The 22931-nt window shown below is 38.0% G+C and overlaps 2 protein-coding genes across 2 annotated transcripts; one reads left to right on the top strand and one right to left on the bottom strand.

Annotated features, from left to right (window-relative positions):
- Positions 1 to 374: 374 nt before the first annotated feature.
- Positions 375 to 8023, bottom strand: LOC137711583 (beta-amylase 8). The gene is made up of 9 exons (XM_068450835.1): positions 7452 to 8023; positions 7042 to 7359; positions 6688 to 6891; positions 5949 to 6143; positions 5422 to 5586; positions 4847 to 5107; positions 2652 to 2861; positions 2102 to 2321; positions 375 to 826 (listed from the first exon to the last, which is right to left on the bottom strand). Exons 1-9 carry the CDS (start codon positions 7890 to 7892, stop codon positions 795 to 797), a joined length of 2046 nt encoding a protein of 681 aa, XP_068306936.1. The 5' UTR covers positions 7893 to 8023; the 3' UTR covers positions 375 to 794.
- A 5814-nt stretch (positions 8024 to 13837) lies between these two features.
- On the top strand, positions 13838 to 22908 carry LOC137710844 (lysine-specific demethylase JMJ29-like). Its single transcript, XM_068449986.1, has 13 exons — positions 13838 to 15065; positions 15151 to 15266; positions 15738 to 15840; positions 15946 to 16084; positions 16558 to 16621; positions 16720 to 17443; positions 18435 to 18764; positions 18973 to 19407; positions 19714 to 19786; positions 20058 to 20143; positions 20762 to 20881; positions 21535 to 21587; positions 22444 to 22908. The coding sequence occupies exons 1-13, from the start codon at positions 14292 to 14294 to the stop codon at positions 22556 to 22558; spliced, it is 3132 nt and encodes a 1043-aa protein (XP_068306087.1). The 5' UTR covers positions 13838 to 14291; the 3' UTR covers positions 22559 to 22908.
- Positions 22909 to 22931: the final 23 nt, after the last annotated feature.

Raw genomic sequence — 22931 nt, 5'->3', positions numbered from 1 at the left:
TTTTGGATGCTTTATTGGGGACTAGGCTTTATTTCGGCCTGCCATGCCTTTGCTGGCTTCCTTGTTAGGCCTTTCTTCTTGGGTTCCTTTCGTATTATACTTCTTGATACAAAGTGATTTTGTACCAGAACCGAGCACAGAACCTCAGGTGCATGCATCGAACGTAGAATCTCCGGTACAACCGAGCATAGAACCTCGATTACAGTTGCAAATGGCCGTAGTCGTTCGAACTGTATTGTATGTATGTATAGAATACTGCTAGATGAATTAAGCTAAATCAAAAAGGGAAAGAGTTGCCTCCCAGTAGTGACCATTTACAACTGCACTTTTAGGCGAATAAGAAGTGAAATACAGGAGAAATGTTAGGACGATAGTTCAAAAGACATTTCCATTCCATTAATTTGGAGTACACGCATCGCCGCCGATCTTTCTTTTCATACTAATATGCAGCGAGAGGAATTACAAACATAGCATTCATTACATCTGACTTTGAACTATATACCAACTACCCTTTTCATTTTCTAATCTGAAACTGCACCGGAATCATTCGACACACGTGTTGGACGACACCACACAATGAAGTTTATGTTGTTACATCTTTCTTTGGTCCGGTCCACAATTATATCAAACCTAAGGACATATTTATGAGACTTTTGAACCCTCTGCTGGTGCTTTTACCCCCGAAACCATCATGTTCACTATTTCATTTCACCTTGGAAGATATGAGCCATCAGCAGTTGAAAAGTCCATCCAGGTGTTCTAACAATCCCCCCATGGAATACTGAATTCTACCCTTAACACGATACTAGATCTTCAGCTCTCTCACCTGAAAAACACAATTGCAAAATCGTTGTAAGATTAACGCTGATCTTTTCTTTATGAAATTTATACGCCATTACAAGCTAACATAAGGGTTAAAAACCAGATACAGAGATTTACCCAAAAATAGGGAAATACAGATATTAGCAACTGCTGCTAAAGGTAAACTCAAACATGATCAGGGAAAAGATATAGCTAGGAAGAGCACTATCATGAAGTGTGTCCAATCATCCATATAATTGCTCAACAAGAAGATTATCGTAAATCAAGCCAAAAGCGTAATATGTGATGCATTTTAGGGGCAATCACGCCTTTTCCTTTCTGTATCTTTGGCAATCACAGAAAATTATGTAACAATGTTTGTAGGTCACAAAGTTGCCAATGCAAGTCATTACAAATCAAAGAAAAATGCTTCTTAGAATTTAGAATTGTCCACACTAGAAAATGGGCAATTTCAGTGCAGTCTAATTGGCAAGAAACCATAAAAAAACCATTACATGGTGTTCCTACAGCACATTTCGAATTCATGTTGTCAGCGCAGTATTTTGTTAATAATGATGCATTGAGTTAAGTATGGATAACTACCCAACCTTTTGGGGTGATTCCAAATTAGTCTCAACCTTTTAAAACATTCCAAATAACTACCTAACGTTTTGAAAATTAGACATGTTGGATCACCGGCATTAAGTGATGACTTTACCAACATTAAGTGATGACGTTACTAGCATTAAATGATGAGGTGGACAGATGATACAGTTGATTTTCACTAAGTGCTGTCTTTGGAGCTCTAATTCCTCAAATCGACCCCTTTTAACAAAGTTAAACCGTAAATTTGCTTAGCTAAAATGCGTCGATTTGGAGATTCAAAGCTCCATAGATGACTTGAGAGTTAAACAGGCTTTAATATTTGTCCATGTCATCAGTTAATTCAAAACGTTAGGCAGTCATTTGGAGTGTTTTAAAAGATTAGGATTTAGGCACCAATTTGGAATCACCCCTAAAGGTTGGGTAGTTATCTTGACTTAACCCACTCACTTTTGACATTATTATTTTAGGGCCGCAAGAAAGTATGAAAGGCATTTTCTAGTGTGAAGGAAGAAATAATGAATGAAAAAGCAAATAAAAACTAGAATATCTGAGTTTGATGCTAATATGCCCTGTTCAAACATTACCGTTCAAAAAAACTTATCAGAAAACACGAACACCCATCAAATTTATCAAGAAACACCACCAAATTGAATTTTTCTGACCAAATCTCTCATTGCTGTGTGAGAATACTTACCATGCATGCACTTAATGAAAAAATCCAACTCAGGAAAGCAAATTGTGCCTTGAACTAGAGGAGATGGCTGCTGGTATACGAAAAATGAAAAATGGTGGTGATCAGGATCATTTCTTGGCTTCACCATCTCAACTATTCTCATGCACCCTTCTCTATCATAACATGAAAGTGCATTTTCCCCAGCTACAGTCAATCCTCGATCCCAGGCTAAATTTAAAACCTGTAGAAACAAATGAGAATCTAGCATCACACAAATTGATTACAGACAAACATATCCACATAATCAAACATTATATTGAAAAACTGCCTACTTTAAAACTTAATATGTGCCTTTCAATTTTTCAAACACCAGGAAACTCTAGGGGTAATACTTAGAAACTGAAGATCAAGTAAAATGTGAATTCGACAGGTTGGTTTCCAATAATTTATGAAGGAGATTCTCATATTCTTACGATTCAATTAGACATTACATCTAAAAACATACGTTTTGTGGTTGACACTATAACAGTTAAAGAGCCCAAAGAGAAGGGATATCGGCAAGGGCCTTTACCTGCCAACTCAAACCTTCCGGATCAGCCAGTGCTTCATTATCCTGAATAGAAATATGCGGACCTGAGCAAACAAACTTCACCGTCGCTAAATGTTTCTTCAGAACTTCAAGAACGGGAGAGTACCCATCCTGGTTTGTTGGGTTATAGTACCCAGAAGTTACCTCCGCTGCATGGCTAGTAGTCTTATACCACCAAAAAACTGAAGGAACCTACCCATTGGCATATTTTAATTAATTTTTCATTATGTAACAAGTTCACCATAGAGCACTTTAAGAAAAACATCACAACCATGCACCCCTTGATTCAGTTCTAGGTACACATGATTATACGAAATAACAATGTTAATGAACATCAGACAATTTAAATATAACCAATCACTATACTACTTCCAGGTTTGATGCTGGGATTTCTCAATGTAACTAATCTTTATGGCCATTTCTAGGTGGGACGCTAGTGTAGGACTACACTGAACATAACAAATCTGTAAACCATTTAGGGTGCGTTTGTTGCACCAGACTATTTCGGACTAGACAAACTTTCGAGACTAAGCTGGACTGATTTAGTGAAGCATTTGGTGCAGTATCGGACTAACAAGCAGCATAACTAACAAACTCTAAAATTATATTATTTTAATGCATATCTAGAATTTTTTATAATTAATTATTCTTTTTTTTTTCCTTCTAGAAACCCATTTTCTAGAATGCTCCATCTTCTCTGCCTCTCAACTCCCCTTTTTTCTACATCCGTAACCTCAATCCTCTCTACCTCTTGATTGTTTCCTTCATCAAGCTTGGCCTGAACATCTGTTGCTTTCATGGAATCCGTTTGCAAAAAAATCAACCAACGAAACACCTTTCAAAATCCCATTTCCTTTCATGCAATTCCCCAGTTCTTACTAATTGCCATTCCATTTTCTTTTGTTTCCTTCTCTCAATTTTCTCACCAACCAAACAACTTTCAAAATCCCCAATTCCAAATAATTGCTCACCTTGTCTGGCGTATCGTATTCAGATCATGGTCCGCTGAAAACGACAGAGTCGGAAATTGAATTCCAGCAACGGAACGGGACTAGTGGGGGAAGAATCAGCAGAAGCGGGGTGGTTGGTAAGTGAGAAAATTAAGGGCGTTTCTGAGAGAGACAGAGAGCGATGTGGGTGTGTGCGAGATCTAAGATGCCAAAAGACCCAGATGGTGGAAGACCCCAAATCACCGACCCAGATGACAAAAAATCCTTATTTCCGAGGATTGAGATCTTGTAAGTTCGAACGAGGCACAAGGTTTGGACAAGCCAAATGAAGCAGCGCGGGGGTCTTCGCAGTCCTGGGATATTTGGGGGGTCTGGCTAAGAACTTTAGTGAGAGAGTCAGACTTAATCCCATTAAACCTAATCCTTCAGCCTAACAAACATGGGACTACAATAATAGCTAGTCCAGTCCAGTCCAATCCAAGGAGAGTTAGTGAGCCCAAACAAACGCACCCTTATAATACTAAAGGTATGATTTAACAAATCCTAATCATGCATAATCTGCATTTTATACCTAACATCATGTAGACAAACAGAAACCAGAGAGTTTTTTAAGGAATCATGAACCCAACAGCCTTTCAAGTTCTATCGTTTACATATCACTCTTTGTTTTTTGGTTTCAGTGTCCTGTGCTGGTCATAATCACATTCAAAGGAAGAGGAAGACGAATTCATTGTCCCATGAATGCATAACAAAATTATGGATTTTCTTTGGAACATAGATGGTGTCACAGAAGGATTACTTCATTTCACTGGATGTTATACAGAAACAGAAGGAATCAAAGTTTCTTGTAGTGATCAATATGTTATCCAACTTATTTACTTCTCTCTCGGAAGTTGATCGTTGAATTAGAAATTAGAAAATTTACAACAGATTTTACATTCTATCAACCCTTCCTTTCCACTTATAAGTTCTAACACAAAATTGGGGTCATAATGGAGTGCATATTCCTTTATAACCAATCAACTCCGCCCTATTAAACACTAAAACAAAGGAACCACAATGGTCCTGCCTATTTTTCCTTTCGATCTAAATGCACTGTTAGTATAATATTGCTAATCAGAGGAGCAAAACCAGAAGAAAAAAGAAATTTAGAAAGACGAGAAGTGAAGAGAACATAACACCATCTAGCACAGACAGTAAAGGGTGGGGCATAGACCAGATACATACCTTGACAATTAATTTGGTTTCATCAAAGGCAAGGCTTGCAAGAGACAGTACACTATCCGCGTGATCAATTAACGACTGTGCATACCAATGAAGGAAAAAGCGTCCATAATAACTATCATAATCACCACGTTCACAGAAAAAGCCAGTTTCATGTGGCCGAGAATTGTATTCCCCAGCATTCTCAGGTCCCCTGGCCCAGAATGAGTGCCCACGCAATTTAGCAGCTCTCTGCAGACTCTCTTGTAAATATTTATCATAACACTGCAAAGAAGTGATCAAATGTTATTCAGCACAATTGCAATGCGAGTCTACAATTTGAAGGAGCATGAAGGAGCAATCTTCTTCAAGAACAAAAGGTAAATAAATGCCACAAACTGTCTAAAAACATCGCCACTACAATATACGCAAAGAGGGAAATAGTTCGAGAAAAGAGAGAGTACTTTCAAATAATTATTTCTTTATCTCATCTATTTTAACCTGAAGAATATGGGGACAGAAAGACTCTAAATGGATATACAATTAGCTCCTCCAAGAAAAGAGACAAATGGATGGCATGGTTTAGATTTAATGGATACCTGAAACTCACCGATACCAGGATACCTCCACCCCATCCTTTCTGAAAAGGAAGGATACTTGAGCTCCCCAGATGCTCCAAGTCCAATTTCCACAGCAGAAATGAGACCCTCAGCAAACAAGTCGTCAAACTCAGTACGAAAACTTCTCATAAAATCAAAATAGACCTGCATAAAGAAACCAATTGAACAACACAGACAAAAGGTAAAGAAGTTTCAGCTTAAAACAAGGCCAGACAGAACAGGGATAAAAAAAAAAATATATATATATATACAGACAATTGAACAACACAGACAAAAGGTAAAGAAATTTCAACTTAAAACAAGGCCAGACAGAACAGGGATAAAAAAAAATATATATATATATATATATACACACATATATCAATTCACCATAAAAGAAGAAATGGTACAGAGGCACATAGTGGAGGACATAATATATGATGAAGTAAATCAAAACAAAATGTGGATGGAATAGTTTAATGTTCCAAGCTAAAAGGCAGCTCAACATTCTGTACATATTTTCATACCTCGACACCAGTTCTTCCTTGTAAAACTCTTTCTTTATCAATCCCCAGAGATAGACATTCAGTGTTCCTCCTTCCTTCTCGATCTGTAAAGAATATGTCTGGGTTTTTCTTACCAATCTCTAAGATCCATTGTGGAAGAGGGATGAGGGCGTCACCAGAGTCACTTCTTCCATACTCATGAAATGCCATTACAACCTTCAAAAGAATGATTTCAGAAACTACTCGTCAACAGAATGTCAGATGCTCTAATATAGCATATGAAGTGTTAAAATAAAAAATTCTTAAAGTTACAAGATTAGAAAGTAACAATAATGCATCTTAACAAAATACAATCTCCCTTGTTTGACACCACAGTAGATTGCGTAGGAAGACATAAAACTAAATGGTACAAATAGCGATGCATTTTCAACCACTCAATGTGTTCAAGAAAACTTGAGACAGCAATAAATAAGTTCATAAGGAAAGGCACTGAAAATAAAAAATATTTTCGTAGGTCTAGCCATAGCTTCATTAAGCTTAATTCAATCGTTTTTTATTCATAAAATTGTGCTTTCCTAAGCTTACTAATTTGAAATGTCTTGAACTCATAATCTAGCAGATACTATAGTTCTACATATGTCCTTAGAGCATCTCCAAATTCCAATGGAGTAGGCAAACTCATTTTAATGAGCCACGTAAGCAAAACCTAGCTCCAACGGTATAGGCTATAAAATGGGTAACATAAGTCAGGTAGAGGTACCTGCAATTTGAGCTTGAACTCCCGGACGATGTTAAAAAGAGCTCTGTAACCAGACCAGACATATTTCTGGGGGCTCCAGCCTTCGACAATCCCCCACCAACAATCCACAACAACACCATCTATATTCAGAGATTGCACATGAGCTAGCTCCTGTCTCAATCCTTCAGGATCAACCAACTGACAGTAACTGTTGATGAACCCAGTCTGCAAAACAAGCTCCAAGAATTGTATCACTTAAAAAACCAAATTTTACCAAAATATGAAAATACAGGGAACATGGGTTTCTCTTAGAATCAGACAATAAGCAACGAAAACAAAATGCAAAGGGAAAAAGAGACTGAAAATTTGGCTCACGGCAAGGGCAGCATAGAGAGGAACATAAGCCAAGGCAGTGGTGGGAATGCCATGGTCCCCGGAACTGATGGAATTGGAAAGGTGATGCATGAGCTGATCACCAGCCTCCATTTCCAAGCATTCAACGGAGTTGTTGGTGGCGGCAGTGACCGTGGCGGTGGCTGTGGCGTCTCTCTCTGCAATTACTACAGAATCAAGGGATGCCGGTGACAAGCTCTCATCAATTCTCGCCATTGATGATGAGTTCGTTGCTTTTACTCCTGATGAAACTGGGCTCTCCACCGACCTCATCCCCATGGGGTTCTGGTACGCCGCTGCCTGTCACCATTTTCTACAAACTTTGAGTCCTTTAAATTGACCCTAATTCCGAAAATAAAAAAATGAATTACTTAGAAATGGGATGTACGGACCATTTGAGAGGGAGGAGGAGTGTGGCGGTAAGTGGTGCCATCGGGCTCGACGACCCAGCCAGCCTCACGTGCGAGGGCTGCGAGCACATCGTTCATGTCCGCACGCGCAGGCAGCGGAAAGTTACCGTACTGGCGGAGGCCGGCGAGCATCCGGCTAGTGATGGATCGACGGAGGCGTTCTCGAAGCTTGGTGCGCTCCTTCTCCTTCTCCCTCTCCCTCTTGCCCTTGTTAGTGGTGGGGGTGGAGGAGGGACTGGTGGGACCCGCTGAGCCAGCCGCAGTAGCGGCGAAGCCACGGGGACGGCGGGGCTGGGGCTGGGGCTGAGGGTGGGATTGTTGGGGTTGGATAGGATGGGACGAATGGTGGGGGTGAGGGAGGTAATCGGAGCTGTGGTCGCTTTGTGGGTCCAGATCGTGGCGGAGACTGTCGTCGTCGTTCATGTTTTTGAGAGGTGAAGGCCGGAAAAGGGCATATAATTTGAATGTGCACTTCTCAACGCTAAAAGTTATGTTCGCTGCTCAGTCGCTGATCCAGCTTCTTCGTAATGTGCTTTTCTCCGAATTAACTCTCTTTTCACTCGAAGTGCTTCCATGTGTTTGTGCTTCTTGAACTGCTTCGAAGTTATTTTTCTAAAATTAATTTATATTTTTACTAAGAATTAACTTCAAAAATCACTTAAAGTATTTTTATAAGAATCATTAAATTTGTGTTTATTGCATGAAGCACAGTACTTTTGAACTCCAAAATATTTACTTTAAAAGTGTATTCAGTCATTTAAAAATAATTTTCAAACGGCCTTTAATAATGTGATCTTTTTCTTTTTTTTTTTTTTTGAAAAAATAGGTGAATTTCACTTTCGAAATATGGTTGCAGATATAATTAGCGTTTTTGCAATAGGATAATACTTGCATTCCTCTTTGGGGATGAGCTCATTCCACATTGAGAATAACACACCTTAATCGTAAATATTTGGTAATCAAAATCATTCAATTTTTTAATCTCATTTGAAGATCACTCATACAGAAAATCATTTGTAATCGGAGATCATTCCACATTGAGAATAACATACTTGCATTCCTCTCGGAGATCATTAGTCATACAAATGTATACAACAAATTGACGGTGTAGGTACCAAGTAACACATTCATGATAAACCGTCCATTTATCTGATGTTTTTGGATGATTAAATGATCTCTAGTTTTACTAATTTTTTTTAAGGGCTATCCTCGATGAAAATTGATAAATTGAACGGTTCCGATCTTTGATTTTATTCGGTCAAGATACCTTATTCGCAAATGAAAAGGCATGCGCATCTCTCACACAGAGGGATGCTATATTTTTAAGGTGAGAACCTAATGCTTTTCGAACGTCATTTTCTCATAATTCGAACATAAAATTTCGCACTTATAGGTTAACATATATAAACTTGATTGTCCCTCATCTCCTTTTTTGTATTGTCTTCACCCATCTCCCTTATTCTTTTCCCAACATAACCATTTCAACTGAACAAGGAAAAAAATGATGGTCGAAAAATTCAATGTCCTTCACGCTTCACCCTTCTCTAACCTAAACCTAATATGCCTTCACTATTCTTTTTCTTCATTTTGAAATGTCAAAGCGTCCAACACCCTAATTTCAACTAAAGACAACACAACCAAATTGTACCTAACCCCGATATATGGAGTGAATTTGAGTTTTATGGGATGTGTTGCTAAAGGTTTTGGGTCACCGAAGTGGGATCAAGTCTAGGTAAACAAGATTGTCACAATATTACACGTCCAAGTATCGTTTTATGTGGATGCAAATTGAGGTCTTAGTAACATTTATGTGGATGCAAATTGATGTCTTTGAGACCATGATTTTTTAGTTTCCTAACACGTGGTGCACAAGACAACCCGAAGGGCCATTGTATTCCAGAGTGACTTATGTGATATGAATTAGGTCTTCTGGATTGGGTTGTCGGAGCAAGGCATTTTGATAGGCTCCAAATTGGTAAGGGAGATTTGTCTCTTCAAGGAAGACTTGCTTGTCATCCAAGAAAGGGAAACCTAATCAAACCTTGATTAGGTATGCATCCTCAAATATCTTGGGAATCCTTGTTATGATAAGATTAGCATGTGTCTCATGCAATCATTATTCTAGGAGGAAAATTGTAACAACCCGTCCTAAAATAATTTTACAGACTTTGGAATAGAGGGCAATTTGGTAATTTCAGCTAAGTTGGAAGATATTTTTAAAATGGTTGCTTTATGGGGCTTATTTTGTGTGCCTTGTGGGACCCACTTGGGGATTTTTGTCACATCCCAAACTAACTCTGTTGTAGCATGATATTGTCTGCTTTGAGCTTACCATTCCCTCACGGTTTTGTTTATGGGAACTCACGAGCAACTTCCCAGTGGGTCACCACCCATCATGGGATTGCTCTAATCCAAACTCGCTTAACTAAGGAGTTTTGATGAACTCCGAAGCCAGTGAGCTCCCAAAAAAGCCTCGTGCTATAGGGAGGGGAGCATGTACATATAAGGCACATCACGCCCTCTCCGTTGGTTAATGTGGGATCTCATAATCCACCTCACTTAAGGGGAACCTGGCGTCCTCACCGGCACATCTGCTGAACGACAGAGTGGCTCTGATACCATTTTGTCATATCCCAGGCTCGACTCCGCCGTAGCACGATATCGTCCGCTTTGGACCCCAGTCACACCCTTATGGTTTTGTTTTGGGAAACTCACACAAGAATTTCCTAGTAGGTCATCCATCCTAAGAATACTCTTGCTCGAACTCACTTAACTTCGGAGTTATGATGGAACCCGAAGCCATTGAGTCCCCAAAATGCCTCGTGCTATAGGGAGGGGAACATGTACATATAAGGCACATCACCCCCTCTTTGTTGGTCTTAAGCGAGTTCGAGCGAAAGTAATCCTAGGATGGGTGACCCACTGGGAAGTTGCTCGTGAGTTCCCATAAACAAAACCGTGAGGGAATGGTAAGCCTAAAACACACAATATCGTGCTACTACAGAGCCGGTCTGGGATGTGACAATTTTGATTCGCTTATCCTTTCCTACCCATGACCCCCTCCCCTTTTTTCTGATTTTATAACACTTTCTCTCACAACTCCCTCACTTCTCGCCCATCTCATTCTCTCTATAAAAACCGGCCCTCACTACAAGCAACAACAATGACAACACTCCCACCATCGCCCAAACCAAAAGCACCACAAGCTTCATCTCGTCCTCGTGAGCCTAGAACACCCAAACTAACCTTGAACTTCCTTTGGGATCACTTGATTTCGTTGAGTATTGAAGAAGTTATGAACGCTTAAAATTTACCCATTTTCCGGTGAGCACCGCCACTTTTGAGGCGTTTTTTGGCCAATCCACAACGAGTTAGCCATAGTGCAAGGTACCATTTTCTTCATCTCATTGAGTACTACAACTTTGATTTTTGAATCACTCGATTTGGTTGAGTATCGATGAAGTTATGAGCATTTGAAGTTGTGCCCATAAACCGGCCAAACCTTGGCCTGAAGCCCAGATCCAAGATCCAATCTTGCAGCCGGCCTAACCTAGACCCTTTGGGCCAAGCTACTAAGCCCAAACCTATAATTATGACCCAATTACCCAGCCCAAGTGTAAACCCATTAAGCCTATGACTTTGATCGTTGACCTGTCAACGTTGACTTTAGGTTGACTTTTTCGTGTTTCGATCGAAAACCCTCCTAGACTAATTTCAGCATCTTGATTCCAAATTCATGCTCCGTTTTCCCAAATTCAATCGTTTGAATAGAGTTTTATTAATTGGTACCATTTACGTACATATGTGCGTTTGTTAGTGGTGTTTCCGTTCTTCCCATTTCGCACGGCTCTTCGACGACTGAGTATCTATGAGTAGATCCCTTCTAAATTGCATATTTTACTATTAGAAATGCATACATGAAAAACATGATTTTATGTCTACGTTTTATGAGTAAATTGGTTTCACGCTTTTATGAATTATCATGCTTTATCGACTTTATGTTCATTGTGGTATATATGATTGATGACTATATACATACTTGTTCACATAGCTTTATGATATGACGTTTTAGCTACTGAACTCCAATTAAGATAGATATATATATTAGAAATATTATGTACTTACTTAGTGGTTTTTTATATGATTTGCCTACAGACGAATATCATGCCTATGGGCGTATGTTACTGCCTACGGGTTAATGGTCCTGCCTACGGGCGAATGATACATTTATATTGGCTTCGGCTGGGAGATGTAGTGCCTTCGGGCGAATGAAGATATTTGTTTATATATATACCCTGTACTACTACTACTAAGCACATTATATATGATATATGTTTTATGAAAGGTTTTATGGCATGCTAAGGTTTTCGGAAAAACCTTTTACTTATGATGCTATACAAGTTTTATAAACCTGGGGGTTAGTACGTTAAAGATTAATTATTTTAGTATTACTTATATATCAACTTGGTCCACTCATGATTTGTTTTGCACCCCCTCAGGACTTAGATTCGAGGTGTACAATCTCGGCGTCAAGGCACTCCCGCATCGCCATCTTTAAGTCCTTTCGGTGTAGAACCCATCTCTTTGTTCATTCAATTTTATATTATTCATTTTTAGTGTCTCAGATTAGTTATATGCTCTGAATACGTCCCTCAATTACGTATTCATTATAATTAAATTTACAAGTTTTATTTATGTCGGTTAATTGTTTCTAGTTCTCATGCATCCTAATATGGCTTCGTCACTTTCGGGTGTCGCCTAGCACGTGCCTACCTTGATGTTTGGTGAATATCAAGGTCCGGCGTGTCAAAAATAAATCTCTCCCTATGTTCCCTCTAGGATTCCTTCAATTATTCATAGATTACTATCCTTACAAGGACTATTCTCTTATTAGTATAAGTATAAATACACCTTTTAGGGTTATCACCAAAGGTACGAGATACATACGCTCTCAAGTCTACTATTTGAATTCTAGACATTTATATTGACTTGATCATTAGAGAGTCCTTTAGTGGACCTTTTATTGATGAATAATGCTAGGAACACTCAATTTAGAGACTAAATTTTGGAGACTAAAGGAGATGGAAGTTGATGATTGATTTATTACTTAAGCATTGATAAAAGTGCTTATTTCTATTGGTGATACATCATTTAGTTTGCAATTTTAGTCTTCAAATTTAGTCTCCCTATCATTACTCTTTATTGATTGATTGATTAGTTAAAGATTGTGAGTGTTAAGAATTTACAAGTTTTGAGAATTGAGTTCCAAATCATAATTCCTAATAAGTGAAATCTAAAGAATTTAAAGTGTTTAATTTGGTAGCAAGTGACCATTTACCATAGTGATGGAAATGAGTTGAGCTTTTGCATGACAGTGTGAGTTCGAATTCTATCGGTGACTCATCTAACAAAATCTATCGTTTGTAAATAAAAAAAAAATGTTTAATTTGGTTCAATTAATCGAGAATAGCAAGAGAAAAATTGTGTATTGAATATTTACATCATCTCTTTCCATTTGCTATTATTTAGTTTTGTATGCCTATTGGCCAAATATGTTTATCTTGTGGTTTATAAGGCATTTCTCGATAGACTACAAAATTGAGTATGATACTAATTATAGAGGTATTAAATTTTTATAGTGAGCCAAAAAATATGAGATGAGTGTTATCATAATGATTCATATTTTTGAGTTAAGTATAACTCATGAATGTGATACACATACAATGACTACAAAAAAAAAAAAAAAAACAAAGGATGATAAAGCGTCATAAATACTAAAAATTCATCACATAATGATTATTTGTGTCGAATTTCTTTGTCACAAGGCCCGTCACCCAAAGTGTGATGAATTTGTAATTCGCCACCTGTACTTTTGGATGCATGACGTGATTCTAAGTTAGTTTATGATGACCTAGGCGTCAAAAATCCTAAAATTATGTGATGAATGCTTATATTCACTACTCTTTTGAATTTTTATTCATTTATTCTCGTACTCTCTCTCTCACTTTTATAATTTAGTCCCACAACATATTCTTAATATTATGAAGAAGATTCTTTTGTATTTAAATTTATTATGATAAAACTATTTAAATCATGAAAAGTGAGATTTGAATACAAAATTTTGAATGCATGAACGAATACTTTTAACAATCTGAATTACAAATCACTTACCAATTAACTTATGATTTAGTAAATACCATCATGTGGCCTTAGAAATAAAATAACAAATTCTTTTGAAAGGAAATATGACATAATTTGTATGTAATCAGGGCACTGGAGCAAACTGAATATAAGAAGCAAAATAAAAAAAATAATAAGCAAATTTAAAACTCACGTCTCTCTGTATTTTCCAAGAGTGTACTTTTCTAGGTCTGCACTACAGTTTCCTTAGGGCGGTGACTAGGTTTGACGACAGTGTTAGGGCATTGGACTGCGTTTCCATGGCCATATCATCTTCCCTCCCAAAATAATTACCGCACTCAAATCACAGGTTAAAATATCCCTCATGGGATTTTAGCTGTGGCGCCATTTTTTCAAAATTCCCCCGCCCTCCCTCCCCCTCTCTCTCTCCTCTCCCACCCACTGTTTTGTTTTGAAGTTTAAACTGAGGCACTGACCGACCCATCGTATCGGTACTTTCCACTCTCTCTCTCTCTCTCTCTCTCTCTCTCTCTCTCTCTCACCCCCATAACACCTTAATAACCGGGAGACATTTAAGGTTCCCATAAATAGGTTTCTTTGAGTTCTCCCACAAGCAAACAACACACTTTTTGCTTTCCTTTCCAGAGCCAGAGTAGAGAGAGTTGAGGATTTGGGTCTGTGATGGCGAGGGGAAGAGGGAGAGGCAGAGGGAGAGGAAGACCAAGAAGGGTGCCGGAAAATCATGGGTCCACCACCAGTGTCGAAAAGGATGGTGCTTTAGAGGCGGAGGAGGTGGGTTTGGAGAATCAGAGTGAAGGGTTGAAAAGGGAAGTGGCAGAGGTTGCTGCTGTAACTGAGAAGAAGAAGCGCGGTAGGAAAAGGAAGACTGATTTGGAGGCTGAGAAGGCCGCGGAAGGCGGCGACGGAGGTGCTTCTGTCGCCAAGGAGGAAGGGGAGGCGGAGGAGGAGGGGGTTTTGGGAAATCATAATGGAACACGAGGGGAAGAAGCTAAGGGAGTCGAATTGAATCAGAATGGAGCACAACGTCGAAGCAAGAGAAGCAGAAATATGGGGGTGGAGTATTTGGAGAAAGATGAGCAAGAAAGCGGGGACGAATGCAGACACAATGGCGGTGCTTCTGTGAAGAAGCGCGGCGGGAGAGGTCGGAAAAAGTTGAGATTTGTAGAGGGAAGGGGAAGAACTGTTGGTTTGGAAGAGAATGGTGTAGTTGATGAGTCGAAATCGGAGCGCAGAGGAGACAATGGAAATAGGGCCCCTAAAAAACGTGATAATGGGGATAGGGAGGATGCAGAAGATGAACAAGTGGGGCATTCTGATGACACCGATACGGGGAAAGAAGGTTTGCGAAGAAGCAAGAGAGCAGATTATTCAATTAGGGGCGTCAAGTATCCTATGAACCAGGGAGAAGGAAAAGTAAATAAGCAGTCCAAGAAAGTAAGAAATTTGTGCATTCTATGTTTATGTCATTTGTTGTCACTGTTGTGGTTTATAATGTAATTGTTGTTTTGGATTTTATCAGTTTGTTGAGGAGGTGTCGTTGATGTGCCATCAATGTCAGAGGAATGACAAAGGCCGGGTAGTTCGCTGCAAAGTGTGTAAGAGGAAGCGATTTTGTATTCCTTGCATACAGAACTGGTATGCATTTATCTGCTCTATATTTGTATTATTTCTGATCTACTAAAGATGCTGGGTTGTCTGAGTTCGTTTTGTCGAACTAGTCACCGTCTTTTGGAGTTTGTATGAGTAGAATGCAGTCAATGATGTTTGATTTGATTTCTAAAGGACAAAGGGGTTATAGTTTACATCTTAATTGATTGGTGATGGAATAATGTTTTCATTGCAAAAATAGTTATATAAGGCGAGTTTCAGAATAAACTTTTCTGTTAATATATTTATTTTTCTGTAATAAACATGAAGATCTGTTAACATGGGTTTTAAAATTGTATTTTAATGGATGAAACCTGGGGTGCATTTGGATTGGATCTGGAATTAGGGGTTTACGGGTATGTCTGGTTGTAAATCTCTAATTATTTTGAACTGAAATGCTAGCTTTCTCTTTGCATTAGTTTTTTCTTACTATTTATTGTGTTTTTTTGTGTTGTATAGGTACCCTTGTACATCAGAGGATGCCATTGCCGAATCTTGTCCAGTATGCCGAAAAAATTGCAATTGCAAAGCATGCTTGCGCTTGGATTATCAGTCTGAGAAGGTCAGCTACCTCTCCTTGTGCAAAGCTCCTGAGTTTTGGCTTTTTCAGTTGTTCAGTTTCATACACAAGTGAAGTTTTTATAAAATGTTTTGGTTTTTAATGCAGGATGTTTACCCTGAATTTGAAGTTACCAAGGAGGAGAAAGTTGAGCACTCTAAGTATTTGATCCATACTTTGCTTCCATTTTTGAAAAGACTTAATGCTGAACAAGTGACGGAGATGGAGATGGAGGCTACAAGACAAGGTATTTTCTTTCTGGTGCTTATTAGAGGAATAACTCTTGTTTCTAATCATCTTTTGTTATGATTTTAAGGCGAATAGTTTAAACTTACATTGTAGTCGTTAAAATATGTGTGCATACATGAATACAATCTGTTGTGCGCGCGTGTGTGTGTGTTTTTTTTGTGGGGTTGGGGGCTGGTTAGAAGATGAGCTCACACGGATACAAAAGTTATATCTTTTATTGGGCCAAGATAGGTAGTCTGCAGATAATGTTGCCACAGATTCAAAAGAGACTTATTACTCTCAATAGTTTGCAATCATTTATGAAATCAGGGATATTGGATGTTATTGCTGTCCTTGGCTGGGATTGTTTCTCATTGATGCCTGCGATTAGAAGTAATCACTGTCTCACTCATCCCATCTGAGACCTACCACACAATATTAATGGAACTTCTATTATTGTTTTAATTTGATCTTGGATGTTCTTTGGGACAGGGATATCCCCTTTGGAGCTAAAGACAGAAAAATCAGATGTAGATCCTGATGAGCGTGTGTTTTGGTAGAATCTTTACCAGGAACATATTACTGTGTTGCATATATTCTGTAGTTTTTTCACTCATTTGATAGTAACTTTGTTGTTTATTTTTCCTTTGTCAGCAACAACTGCAAAACTTCTATCTTTGACTTTCACAGAAGCTGTCCTGGATGTTCATATGACCTCTGCCTTATCTGTTGTGGGGAGATTCGAGATGGACGCTTGAAGGGAGGTGGGGAAGAAGTGATTATGGAATATGTGAGTCGAGGCCTAGACTATTTGCATGGGGGGGAGGGAAAAGTGAAACTGCCCTTGGAAGCTTGCCCCAAGTCTTCTGTTGGATCAACATTTGAGTGGAAACCAAATGACAATGGAAGTATTCCTTGTCCTCCGAAGGACATGGGTGGTTGTGGTGATGGTATATTAGAATTGAGATGTGTGTTTCCCGAAAATCACCTTATGGAGTTGGTAAAGAAAGCAGAAGAGATAGATGAAACTTACAAACTTATGAATGCAAGTGAAACTGCTGCAGGGATGTGTTCATGTCTCAAATCTGTTGATGATGTTAACTCAAGCACTAAAATAAGGAAAGCGGCTTCTAGAGACGCTTCGGATGATAACTACTTGTACTGTCCAAGGGCTGTAGATATCCAGCATGAGGATCTGAAGCATTTCCAGTGCCATTGGGTTAAGGGTGAGCCTGTAATTGTGAGCAATGTGCTCGAAACTACTTTAGGCTTAAGCTGGGAGCCATTCGTCATGTGGCGGGCTTGTCGTCAAATGCAACATATAAAGCATGGTCAACATTTGGATGTCAAGACTATCGACTGCTTGGATTGGTGTGAGGTTAGTTGTTCTTTGACTTTAAAAGTATAAATTTTATGGGGATTTTTTCATTACTTATTTCCTGCCTGAACGAGCAAGGATAGACATCTTACTGGTCAAGGGTCTAAAGTCTACCACAATTTCTTAGAATACGTTTTGCGTTGCCTATGGTTCATGAGTTTCAACCTTCAAGTATTTTTCGTTACTTATACATGCTGAACAGGAAATAGTGTTGGTCAGATGGTTTGAAAATTATGAACACCATTCTAGCATGGTCTCAGAAAATCTTGTTCTCTTCTCAAATGAATTTAATGTTCTCCGTTTGATGTGAAACAACTCATTTATAAACTTATCTACCCAACAAAACAAACCATGTATGAAATAAATATCATCTGAAATTGTGAGAAATGGAGATTAAAAATGGTGTCTTCCCTAAATGAAAATGCTAATTAACTAAATGATTAGGCAGGGGATCTAAATGTGTTCCTTTAGTTATAATTCTTCAGAAAAACTTCCATTCAGATCTTCTTAATCAGTTTTTAAAACGGTGCCTGATGTGGTGTTACTTTTTATATATATTGATTCAACTAATTACCATCTTGTAAAGATGACCTCGAATCTGGATCCATATTCTTTATTGAGTTTCAAGTGTCATCAAACATAGGAGTTGAATGAGTTTTCTTCCTCCATTGCATTTTAAACACAGGAATTTGTTAATTTAGCTGTGGAGAAATATCATATATATTTCAAAGGTAAAAACCCTGTTTTTGCAAGTTGTTAGAATCACAAACCTTCCTTAGATCAATGTTAAAGGGGATATGCCACTGGTTAATTGAGCCTTCTCAAACTGTTTCTTTTTAAGAGCCAAAAGGATTTGCACATTGTTTGTTGCTCATTAGTTTTCTCCACTTTTGTCCACCAATTATTGCCATTACTTTGTTCAAAAAACTGAAATGTTTTATGGTTATTGATTTGAGTTTGATAAGTGTTATGAACTTGTGATGGAATGCAGGCGGATATCAATATACACCAATTTTTTACTGGGTATTCGCAAGGTCGGTTTGACTGGAAAAAGTGGCCCCAGATTCTGAAACTGAAAGATTGGCCGCCATCTACTTTATTTGAGAAGCGCCTTCCTCGTCATGGTGCCGAGTTTATAAATTGTTTGCCATTCAAGGAATATACTCATCTTAGAAATGGTTATTTGAACATTGCTACCAAATTGCCTGATAAATGTGTAAAGCCAGACATGGGGCCTAAGACATATATAGCTTATGGTGTTGCACAGGAGCTTGGACGTGGAGATTCTGTTACAAAGCTTCATTGTGATATGTCGGATGCAGTATGTTTCCTTATCTTGGATTCTACTACTGTGCTTCATTTGTTTGTCATAGTTCAATTTTTGGATCTTTGATACTTTATTGCTTTTCTTTTTCTAGTTTGAGTCATTGTTGATTTTTTTTGGATCCAACTTTTAGCAGACTCATGTCTTTAACTTTTGTTCACCTTATAGTTTTAATCATATTTTTCCCACTAATAATCTGTTTCAGGTCAATGTCTTGACACATACCACTGAAGTGACTCTTAATCCTAAGCAGCTTGCCACTATAGAAGAGTTGAAGAAAAAACATTTTGAGCAAGACCAAAGGGAACTTTTTGGGAATTGTCAGACTCGGGTTGACTGTGTGGAGAGTGACAATCCAGATAGTGGTACATCAGTTCAGGAGTCGGATGAACCAACTGTTCGGCATGATGGAGAAATTTCAAAGGGGTCTCAGAGTGTGGAGGAAAAAATGGATCATGATGAAGGTGGTGAAAATTGTGAGGATTCGCGAAGCAGTGTGAATAAGTTGGAAGGGTCAATTGAAGCTGAGGGAGGTGCTTTGTGGGACATTTTCCGGAGACAGGATGTTCCTAAGCTGCAAGAATATCTCAGGAAGCACTTTAAGGAATTCAGGCATACACACTGTTGTCCGTTGCCTCAGGTAAATTGCTTAGCAACAGTTATTAATCAAGAAATTCTTCTATCTCTTGAAGGTGAAGCTGGGATAATCATGGTTTGGGCTTTTACATGATCAATATTTTTGTTTCAAATTATCAATTATGACATTATGTTGCAGTCTTTTGCATGCCCACAATTCACAGGACGTTGTCTTTAAGTTAAAACGGTTTTAGGTGAATTGCAGACAAATCGCGTTTAGTTTATTTTTTTGTGTTTTTTAGAATCTTTAGCCTTTCAAAGCTTTTGTCTTCGGGTTCTACAGCATTTATTGTCTTTTTTGGTGGTGTAGGTTATTCATCCCATACATGATCAAACCTTTTATCTGACCGTGGAGCATAAAAAGAAGCTCAAGGAAGAATACGGTTAGTTCACAATATACTTATCTATGCTAAGGTAACCCTCTTTGTGAACCAGAGAGGATAAACTTACTCTTGTACACTTTCAACTTTAATAAGTTGAATAATAGAATCGAATGTTAAGGCCAATCAAGTAATATTACCCTCCATGCAGGCATGCACTTGCCTTTTTTTCCCTCCCACACTTAAATTTTTCTTTCTGCAAGTGATATTATTATAAATCTATTGTGTTTGTGTATTCAAGTTTTGTATGATATGTTTAAATGCTCTCTACTAGGAATTGAACCGTGGACGTTTGTCCAAAATCTTGGGGACGCTGTCTTTATTCCTGCAGGCTGTCCGCATCAAGTCAGAAACTTGAAGGTAACTTATATTACAAGCATAAATCGTATATTCAGGTTTACTTTTTCTTGGGTAGTTGATGCTCTATCTGTTTGTTTTGTTTGTTATACTGTTTTGAATTTTTCTGTTGATGCTATGAAATATTAGATTGTTTAGATTTTTTTACGTTTGGGATTTTAGACACGTTACTTCTCTTTGGAAGGCCTTTGTTTATGCCATCAATATATCATTCTTTGTTGCAATGAATAGTACACAGCCATTCTATGGCTATGTGATTGTGGATTAAATACCGGCAATGATATGTGACGCTTATGTGAAATTTCACATTGTATTTCATGCATATATGGACTATGTGGAATGTCAAGAAAGGTGCTAACTTTGGCTCTATCATGATTAATTGACTTAGATCTTAAATTAAGGGCCATTGATTGTTTTTGTTTCACTTCCCAATTGACTTAGGCTTTCTTACAAGAGTCTTTTTAATCATTTTCACTAACACACATTGTGATGGGAAATATTTTATCATCAATATTAAACTTCTTTCTCTGTTTGTGAAATATGTAATTGGTTTGTATGATGGACTAGTTTACATACATCTATTGTATATAAATCTTACAAGTCATCCTTTTATTTCTTCAGTCATGCATCAAAGTTGCATTGGATTTCGTCTCACCTGAAAATGTTGGTGAGTGCTTCCAGATGACAGAAGAATTCCGAAAACTTCCACCAAATCATAGGGCCAAAGAGGACAAGTTGGAGGTATGTAGTCTTGTTTGTCTTAAAAATTGGCTTTCGTTTTTGCTACATTGACATGTTCTTAGTGTAGATTTTGTTAACCAGACCAACTGAAATTTCATTCCAATTTCTTGAGTTGCTTGTGTTTCTTTGGTGATTTGGTGGGTTGATTCGAATGCTTAGAATTACGATGAAACTTCTTCCTTTACACTACGTACTTTTCTATTCATATGCTCAGATTTACGACTACAATTAGTGTCCTTGACACTATGCACTTATCTATTCATTTACCTGGGTGATTTTGGTGTTAATCTAAGATAAGATTTTGGTGGTAATATAAGATTTTGTTTGGATGCTATATTGATGTTTTCGTTTTGAATATTATTTAGAAGCCTAATTTGGTGGTGGGTGTTTATGAATGTACAAAACTATGCCTAAACGTGAAATTTTCTATTCATTTAGTTGGGCAATTTTGGTGTTAATTTAAGATTTTGTTTGGATACTATGTTGAATTTTTTTGTTTGTTTTTGTTTTGAACATTATCTAGAGACCTAATTAGGCATTCATTTCGTCTTGAACGGTATAGAGTGCTACTAGGATATTGTGATATGCACGAGTATCATATATGTGATACATTTTGTTACGGAGGACTTACTATTCTGCTACTCCTAAAACAGGTCAAGAAAATGATTGTTCATGCTGTTGAGGATGCTTTGGATCCGAATGCGAGGTTAGTTGATTAGCATACATATGCAATGCCTTTAGATCAGAATGCTGGTTAGGCTCTACTTGTCTAAGGGGCCAATGCATGATTGGAACTGTGCTGTTCCTTTCTATTCCTTAATATCTGGATCAATGAACTTGCAGATCATACTTCCATTAGATTGGTTTCATATATTACTTACATTTGACAAAATACAGTTTGGTTTCTTGATCTTAGGATCAACTATTCTGAACGAAAAACGTTGTTTCTTAATTTAACTGCCTTCAACACACACACACACACACACACCGTACTCATCAATGAGCATGAATGCACATGCATGCAAGCACACCTTTAAACATGTTGAATGCTGCAAGATACTAAGATGGAATCCTGATATCCATCGTTTAAAAGTGAAAAATTATTTTTCTAAGAGTTGGATATCAGTTCAAAATCTAACGACTAGTGAGCAAGGTTTCCTTGTTACGGTAGTCCTTGTGTGTGTATTATATTGCACTGCTTGCAAAATGTAGACCGAAAGCAGTGGATGGACAAGTTAAGCACATGATAAAGTTCTGTTACCGGAAATTTAAGAAAGTTTTAGTAACACACTAATATTTCCTTACTCTGCAGATCCTATGAGCAATAAAGTTATATGAAAGTTGTTTCTCTGTTCTTCATATCCTATGAACTTTAATATTTCATTTGGAGGACATTGTCACAAAGAAATTGGTAAAAGCTTATCTACAAACATTAGATTGTAATTAGTTTATTCACTGGTAATACTAGCAGCTGGAACATTGAGTTTTAAATTTCATTTTTGTCTATTCAAGTACCTTTGAATTCTGTTGAGACAACCCGTTCTTTATGGTTTGATATCCAGGTCCAAGAAAACTACTGGTCCATCACCGAAAGGTAAGAAAGGTCAAAAGCGAGGGCGAAAGAAAGCCAAGACCGTGAAAGGTAAGGGAGGTTCCTCAGCTGTCATCGAGGGATGAAATCAAGCATTGAAACAGCTTCCTTAACTGGTAGAATGGTTCTGTTGAGCTGTGTATGCTGCTAGGTCTGTACCATAAGAAGTATTATCCTACTTTATGCTACATATTGACTGATGGAATGTGGTATTTTGTACTCCATTCTCACATTCGACTCGTTTGTTGCTCGGGAGTGAGTTTGGAGTTTATTTTGTTTTGCTTAAAATCCACAGTTCCATGCTCAATTCGCTACGTTTTTCAACTCGTGTAACACAGTTATGTCATTAGTATTTGAATCTGTGTTGCCACTATTTTGAGTGGGCCTTGTAAAGTGCAGAAACTACGAGGTTTTTGGTTGCATTCAAAAGTTAATTGCCCATTTATCAATCTTCTTTAT

The sequence above is a fragment of the Pyrus communis genome, chromosome 12 (assembly GCF_963583255.1).
Source record: "Pyrus communis chromosome 12, drPyrComm1.1, whole genome shotgun sequence".
Classification (NCBI taxonomy): Eukaryota; Viridiplantae; Streptophyta; class Magnoliopsida; order Rosales; family Rosaceae; genus Pyrus; species Pyrus communis.
Note: the sequence above shows the minus strand (reverse complement) of the source record. Positions and strands in the feature narration are given on the sequence as shown.